The sequence below is a fragment of the Durio zibethinus genome, chromosome 15 (genome assembly GCF_047325235.1).
Source record: "Durio zibethinus cultivar Kanyao isolate XHJ-2024 chromosome 15, ASM4732523v1, whole genome shotgun sequence".
Lineage (NCBI taxonomy): Eukaryota > Viridiplantae > Streptophyta > Magnoliopsida > Malvales > Malvaceae > Durio > Durio zibethinus.
In genome coordinates this window covers 23,297,978-23,306,922 of record NC_143176.1, presented here as the reverse complement: position 1 = coordinate 23,306,922, position 8,945 = coordinate 23,297,978, and the positions used below count along the sequence as shown (strand labels likewise).

Here is an 8,945-nt window from a genome sequence, read left to right as displayed (position 1 = left end):
CTTCGAAAGACCATCACTATCAGGAAGAATCGCAAGATGGCAAGTGATACTCTCGAAATATGACATAGTATATGTAAGCCAAAAAGTAATCAAAGGAAGTATCATTGCTGAATTTCTGACAGATAAGGCCGCTGATGATTATGAACCTATGAAGCTTGATTTTCTAGATGAAGAATTAATGGCCATCTCAAAGTTAGAAGAAGATAATGGCAAGGAAGAGATATGGAGAATGTATTTCAATAAGGCTGCCAATGCCATGGGATATGGCATTAGAGTAATTTTAATATCCCCAACAGAACATTACTATCCTATGGCGATAAGATTAAACTTCAATTGCACCAATAACATGGCTAAATATGAAGCTTGTGTTATAAGGTTGCATGCTACTTTGGACAGAAAAATTAAGGCATTAAAGGTGTTTAGAGATTCAACATTGGTTATCTATCAACTAAAAGGTGAATGGGAGACAAAGGATTCAAAACTCATCCCTTACCATAAATACATCTAAGAGTTGTGTAAGTAATTTGAAAACATCTAATTTGAACATTTACCCTATAAAGATAATCAGATAGTGGATGCTTTAGCAACTTTGGCTACAATGGTATAGGTCGATAATACTACTGAAATTTAGCTCATCAGATTAGATATCAAGAACATACCAGTACACTACGTTAATTTGGAAGAGGAAGAAGATGGCAATCCCTGGTATTATGACATTATACAATATTTAAGGGATTACTAGTACCCGAATCAAGCAACAAAAAAAATGATAAAAGAGTCCTGAAAAGATTAGCTATGGGATTCTTTTTAGATAGAAAAGTTTTGTGTAAGAGAAGCAGAGATCAAGTGTTACTGCCTTGTGTAAGTACCTCTGAAGCCAAAAGGATTATTGAGGAAGTCCATGATGGTGTATGTGGCGCACACGCAAATGGGCACATGATGGTTAGGCAAATTATGCAAGTTAGATATTATTGATTGACAATAAAAAATGATTACATTGATTATGCTCGAAAATGTTACAAATGCTAGATTTATCTAATAAAATCCATGCTCCGCCCAACGCTTTACATGTTATGGCACCACCTTGGCCATTTTTTATGTGGGGAATGGATGTCATTGGTCCCATTACTCTAAAGGCCTCAAATGAGAATAGATTCATTTTTGTAAAGATTGATTACTTCACTAAATCGATTAAAGCTACTTCTTTCACAACTGTGACTAGATTAGTGGTTTGCAAGTTCATTAAAAAAAAAAGATAATCTACATATATAGGCTTTCAGAAAGAATCATTTCAAATAATGCAAAATACTTGAACAATGAAATGATACAAGAAGTATGTGCTCAGTTCAAGATTAAGCACCATAATTCAACTCCATATCGCTCAAAAATGAATGGGGCAGTGAAAGCTGCAAATAAGAACATAAAAAAGATTTTGGAAAAGATGACCAAAACTTATAAGGACTGGCATGAGAAATTACCATTTGCTCTACATGCTTATCGAACCTTTATGTGCATATCTGCTGGGGTAACTTTTTTTCCTTGGTTTATGGAATAAAAGCTATACTGCCAGTAGAAGTAAAAATCTCATCTCTAAAAGTCCTAAAAGAAATGGGATAGAAGAAGCTGAATGGATTTGGGAGTGCTATGAGCAATTGAACCTTATTGAGGAAAAGAGACTAATGGCACTTTGTCATGACCAGCTGTACTAAAAGGGAATGATGAGAGCTTATGACAAAAAGGTCTGACCTTATCAATTTCGAGAAGGGGAGTTGCTATTGAAAAGAATCCTCCCAAGCTAACATGATGATAGGGAGAAATGGACTCCAAATTGGAAAGGACCATATGTTGTAAAAAGAGCTTTTTCGGGAGAAACCTTAATCTTGTAAAAAATGGATGGTGATGAGCTTCCTAACCCTATTAATTCTGATGTTGTGAAGAAGTACTTTGCTTAAAAAAAAGTTCAAGTTGAAAATCCGAAAGGGCAATTTGAACTAAAAAAAAAGAGTTCAAGTTGAAAACCTTAAAAGGCGACTTAGATTAAAAAAAAATCAAAATCAAAAACAAAAAAAAAAGAATTCGAGTTGAGAACCCAAAAAGGTGACTTGAATTGAATAAAAGCAATTTGAATGAGCAGAATATGGCATCACTTAAAAGGCATACCATAGATAGTGAATTTCAAATGGCTTTAGGGTATTGGGGCATCATGTTTTGGTTAAATTTTTAAAGAAATCCAAGATTTGTTGTCATGATTATCTGAACGCTTGTTTTGGGGCATTGCAATCCTAAATAGTCGCCTTTATGCACCTTCATCTTATTTTTTTCCATCATTTGTAATTTATTGCTTATCCAAATAAATGATATTCATCCTACTTTCCACTTTTAGTATATTTTCTTTCTCTTTATGCCTTGCCATGAATAGAAGAAGTGCATAACTTGCAACTCATATTTTGAAACTGAGATAGTGATTAATAATTAAACAAAGTCGTAAGAAATTGTGTGTTACTTTGAGAAAATTGAAAGAGACAATGACCAAGGATGAATGCCTCCCATTAAGAAAAAATCAATTATTGCAAAAGATTCCTTTTGGGATGAAAATAAATACTTATTCAAGGATAGTTCCTTGCCAGAAGGACATGAAAATGGAGAATGTGGATAAAGTTGTGGAAACTTTAATACCATAATGGATGTTTCATTTGTATTCTAGATAGAGCATACATTCATATCATTACATGATCATTCATCACAAGTTTCGATCTCGGCTCGGGTCAGATTATTTTTAAACTCGCAGCATCATCCCAGTCATTTGATTTTGGCTCATGTCAGATCAATTTTAAATTTATGGCATCATCCTAGTCATTCTTTTACGATCTTAACTCGATCTTAGTCACTTTCAAACTTGTAGCATCATCCTAATCATTCAGTCTCGGCTCAGGTCAAATCATTCTCAAATTCGAGGCATTGTCTCAGTCATTCATCTACGATCTCGACTCAATCTTGGTCATTTTTAGACTCACGGCACCATCTCAGTCATTAATTTATGACTTCAACTCAGTCTTGGTCACTTTCAAACTTACGGCATCATCCCGATTATTCATTTACGACCTCAATTCGATCTTGGTCATTTTCAGACTTACGACATCTTCCTGGTTATCCATTTATGATCTTGACTCGGTTTTGGTCATTTTCAGACTCGTGGCATTGTCCCAGTCATTAATTTATGACCTTAACTTAATCTTGGTCACTTTTAGACTTACGACATCGTCCCGATCATTCATTTACGATCTTGACTTGGTCTTGGTCATTTTCAAACTCGTGGCGTCATCCCGATCATCCATTTACGACCTCAACTTAGTCTTAGTCGCTTTCAGACTTGTGGCATCATCCTAATCATTCAATCTCGATTTAGCGCAAGCCATCCTTCTGACTTACTCACGGTCAATTTTACTCATTGATTTGATTTAAGAAAGTGGGTGTCTGGGTCTTTGCATCATCCCTGTCTAACAGTGATATGCAAAGAGGGGTAATTGTAGACACCCATTTGTGTCTGGGCCTAATCAAGACTAATTTCCTTTGTATATATTATTGTAGTATAATAGTATATCGTTATTACTATTTGTATTATTATATCTTATTATATAGTATAACATATTACAACATATTAGTACCATCATATTAGCATACCATGTCATGTTACTATTATTACTACTACTACTACTATTATTGTTATTATTATTATTATTATTATTATTATTATTATTATTATTATCATCACTATTATTTTTGTTTTTTTTCTCTTTCCTTTTTATTCAAATCTGCCCATAGGTAAAGAAATCTGAATTTGACCAGAATCTCAAAATTTAAGATCTTTAATGCAAAGTTAATTGGTGTAAATAATGGAATTAACTAGGATCCAATCAGAGACCCAGAATCATGCTAAGACAAAACCAATCCCAGGATTCAAGCTTGGATTTATTTTTTCCCATTTCCTAAAAATCCTCCAAAGATTGCTTATAAATTGGATGAGAAATCATAGAACAGAACACACAAAGATTTTTAGGGTGGAAGATTTGAAAAATTCTAGGGTAATGAGAGTATTAGAAAATTTTGATTTTGGATTTTTAGGGTTTGATTTAAAGTTTTTGGATTGATATTTTGGTTTTTGGGGTTTAGGACGAGGTTCTGGGAAATTTTTGAAATTTTTTAGAAAGATTTAGGGTTTTTCTGGGTTTTTGGAAGAATTTTAGAATTTTTAGGTGAAATTTTCCTATGAGAGTTGAATTTTTTGATGGGATTTTGGCAACTTTTCAAGAAATCAATGAGATTTCTAGTTTTTGGTTGAACTTTTTGGCGAGTTCCCCAAAAATCGATGGATTTTCTAGTTTTCGATTGAACTTTTCGATGCCATTCTTGGGATTTTAGAGAAAAGGTAGAGGCTTTTTAGGTTAGAAAGAAAGAGGCTCTAGGATTTCTAAAGCAAAAAATGTTGAAAGTGACTTTTTTACATTGCCCTTACGACTTTGTTTTAAACACCCCAAATCCACGCGTCTACCCGGCAACCCACGTGAAGATCCCCGTGCAGACTCGACCCATTTCATAAGGTTTCTTTTTTCCATTTTCATTTTATTTTTTTATTTTCATTTATTTTTAAATTTTATTTTATTTTCAATTTTTTATTTACTTTTTTTATTTATTTAGTAATTCATTTTAAAAAATTCTTTTTTTTTTGGAAAATAAAAGAAGCAAAAAAAGTCATTTCCAATAAAGTAAAAAAAAAAAGGAAATTTTTCTCAAATAAAAATCCCTACAAAATAATTCATAAATTCTATCAAACTATTGAAAAATTTTATGGGTTTAATTTTTAATGGAATCCACCAAACTATTGAGAAATTTCATAAATTAGTTTTTCAAAAAAAAAAGGAATAATAATTAAAAAACAATTTTTCTTCTTTAATCTATTGAATTATTGTTTTAAAGTGAGTCCTACCAAACTATTGGGAGATTTTACTAATTTTTTTGAATAAAATATATTAATAAATTTGACAACGGAGCCTCTTCAGAGTGGGACAATAGTCTCCATAAATATTCTTGAGGTGAGAGAATTATTTTAAGTTGCTACCAAACTATTGGTGATTTTAAGATTAAGTCTCAATATTAAATATTTTGGTAAAATACAAATATAATCAAGGCCTAGATAATCTGAAATCAAACTAGTACTATCATTTGGATGGGCGTTGTGGGGGTGCTATAATCTTCTCCACGCGTAATCGTACTTTCAAACCCTAACTCTAATTTCATAGATCAGATTTGATCAGGTGATCAATCACACCTAGGCAAAAAAGATTGGTGGGGACTCCTCTAATCCATGTCTAACGGTGGGTCCATGAATCTATACATTATGATAACTATCATTACAAAATATGAAGAAAAATTAGCAGAAACCTTTAAGGAATATGTGCATCAGTGGAAAGATGTGACAGCTTAGGTCCAACCACCATTAACTGAGAAGGAGATAATTATGCTATTTGTCAACACATTGAAAGCCCCAAACTATGATAGGTTGGTGGAAAATGCAATGAAAAACTTCTTTGATATGGTAATTTTGGGCGAAATAATAAAAAATGCCATTAAAAGTGGCAAAATTAAAGGGAAAAAAAAAAGACAGTAAATCCAAAAAAGAAGAAACATGAGACACATGCAATCACTTACAGAAATTCCTCACACCATCTTTTTGTTTTATATAATCCAAACCCACCATACCCTCCATATTACCCTACTACCAACCAAAATTTTCAGCAACCATATTATTACCAAGCACCCCAACAACCACCACACAGGCGGAGCTTTAGTCCTCAACCATCTAATTACACCCTCATATCTTCAATTCAACCATTCACCCAACCAACCCACCAAAATAATAACCAAAAAAACCCATAAAACAACAATAATCCGGAAAGCCCTTAGTTTGACCCAATTTCTATGTCTTACAATGAATTATACCCCCAGTTGTTGAGAGGCCGCTTTATCGCTCTTGCCTGCATGACATCATTAAAGTCACCTTACCTGAGTTGGCATAACCCTAATGCCAAGTGCGATTATCATTATGGTGTTACAAGATACTCTACTGAAAATTGCACAACACTTAAACATAAGGTGTAAGGTCTAATAAATGATGGACTTTTAACTTTTGATACCAAATTCAAGCCAAGTGTCAGTGAAAACCCTTTACCAAATCACACCGAAGGAACGATTAATATGGTGGGTAGTGGAAAAGATGTGAGGATCAAAAGATGGGTGGATGAAGTGAAGACCTTTTTTGAATATGTGTATTACAGTTTGTGTGAAATAGGTATGACTGAATTGCTATTTTTAGATAACAGTGAAAGTTATGAAGACCTCGACCAATTTTGCAAGTACCATAAAAGAATGATCCGATATTCAATCAAGGTTGTGAAGCCTTTAGACGAATATTGCAAAACTTGATGGGCATGGCTATCATTGAGTTTTATGATAAATATGATGAAAGCAATGTGAATATGGTGAGTGATGAGCATTCTAGCAAGTTTTTATCCCCTAACCTATCACGATATACTATGACGAGATATCGAAGCCCACAGTTGAGAAAGTTATTTCCTTTCCTATGATGCTAATAACTATTTATGTCCCCAATCCATTCCCTTCCTAGATTGATAAAGTAGTCTCATGGAAATAAAACTATAATGTTGTGATGCGAGGACTTGATATGACCTCGAATGATCCAGGTATGGGGAATACTGCAAACATTACAGACATAAGAGGAATGACTCGAAATGGTCAATGTTACACTCTCGAGATGTCAAAAATGATTAAAAAATGAAAAGGTAGAGTAAGAGAAGAAGACATAGGAGAAAGTCAAGGTTCTTAGCTAGTGGTAAGCGTAGAAGTACAGATTAACAAACTAGTTTTAGAGAAAGAAGCTTGTGAGTTTTTAAAAGTCATCAAGCATAGCAAGTACAATGTGGTCAACCAATTGAACAAACTATCAGCTCATATTTTTTTATCGTCACTACTATTGAATTCTAAGTTGCACAAGAATGTTTTGCTGAAAGTGCTCAACCAAGCTTATGTCGAACATAACATTTCTATCGAGAAGGTAGATCACATAGTTAGGAATATTATAGCCTCAAATTTCATTACTTTTAATGATGATGAAATACCTCTAAAAGGGTGAGGTAGTGTTAAGACCTTATACATAATTGTCAAGTGCAAAACTCACATTATGGCTAAAGTAGTTGATGGAAGAATGATGTTCCCTTATCAATATAAGACATTCTGCTCTAAAAAAAATGTACATCTTATATCATTAGAGGTTGAAAAGGGTGAGTTAACAATGGGATTAGAAGAAGCCTTTTTCTCAAGTTTATATTGTGGCAAATGATAAAGAAGTTCAAGATGAAGAGATTTTTTTTTCCTTTCCTAGGTTAGAAAATCCAAGAACGATACATCATTTTTATTATCCTTGAACCGTTCAAACTTAAGAATTCAAATTGTTTCTACCCAAGAGCATATAAAGGTTAAATGTATGGGCTTACTTTCATTATCCTAACAAAATGATGAATGTGATGCATTTCACATATACCATGTTCTCCATTTTTTCTTTTTTATTACTATTCTCTTACCCTTGCCAAGATTAGTATATATATTTCTTTGTGATCATACCTATTTTTAAATCTTTAAATAATGAACATTATAGATAATCAAGACAATAACGTCGAGTTTGATTTTGAAAATTCGATTCACATTAGTGAGCTTGATAATGATGTTGATTCAAAAAACTATTATTTACCTCATGATCTATTAAAATGGATGGAGCAAAAGAAGAAAATTATAAAACCCCATTAAGAATCTGCCGACATATTGAACTTAGGAGATGGTAAGAATAAAAAAAAAGTTAGGATCGATACTTCACTATCACCGATTGAAAAATAAAAACCAATGAATTTGTTACAAGAATATGAGGATGTATTTGTATAGTCTTATCAGGATATGCTCAGACTTAGTACAAATGTGGTAAAGCATAGATTGTCTTTAAAATCAAAATGTCGACTGATACAACAAAAGTTGAGATGCATGAAGCCAAAATTATTATTGAAGATAAAAAAAAAAGTAAAGAAGTAATTTAATGTAGGTTTTTCAGAAATAGCCAAGTACCCTAAATGGGTTGCCAATATAGTCCCAATTCCTAAGAAAGATGAAAAAGTAAAGATGCATGTGACTACCAAGATTTAAATAGGGTCAGCCTAAAAGATAATTTTTCATTACCACATATTGATACCCTTATGGATAACACTGCTAAGCGCTCCACCTTTTTGTTCATGGACAGGTTTTTTAACTATAACCAAATCAAAATGGCTTGTGAAGATATGGAGAAAACTATGTTCATGACCATGTGGGGCATATTTTGCTATAAAATCATGCATTTTAGGCTAAAGAATACTAACACCATATATCAAAAGGTGATAGTCACTCTTTTTTATGATATGATGTACAAAGAGATAGAGGTGTATGTCGATGATATGATAGTTAAATCTCAAGAAAGTGAAGATTATGTTGCTAACCTTAGAAAGCTCTTTGAAAAGTTACGGAGATACCAGCTCAAGTTGAATCCAGCCAAATGCACATTTGATGTTAAATCTGGAAAATTGCTAGGATTTAGAGTTAGTGAAAGAGGTATAAAAGTAGACCTTGATAAGATTCAAGCCATTCAAGAGTTGTTAGCGCCATGCATGCAAAAGGAAGTGAGAGGCTTTTTGGGGTGATTGAATTATATTTATCACTTTATATCTTAACCCACCTTGAAATGCAATCTGATCTTTAGGTTGCTTTATAAAAATAATCCTGATAAATGGGACGAAGAATGCCAAAATACCTTTGAAAAGATTAAAGAGTATTTGACAAGCCTATTGATA

The 8,945-nt window shown here is 33.0% G+C and overlaps 1 protein-coding gene across 1 annotated transcript; it reads left to right on the top strand.

Annotated features, from left to right (window-relative positions):
• Positions 1-1,106: 1,106 nt before the first annotated feature.
• Positions 1,107-1,709, top strand: LOC149514791 (uncharacterized). The gene is made up of 3 exons (XM_089744258.1): positions 1,107-1,229; positions 1,346-1,464; positions 1,559-1,709. The coding sequence occupies exons 1-3, from the start codon at positions 1,107-1,109 to the stop codon at positions 1,707-1,709; spliced, it is 393 nt and encodes a 130-aa protein (XP_089600384.1).
• The last annotated feature ends 7,236 nt before the right edge of the window (positions 1,710-8,945 follow it).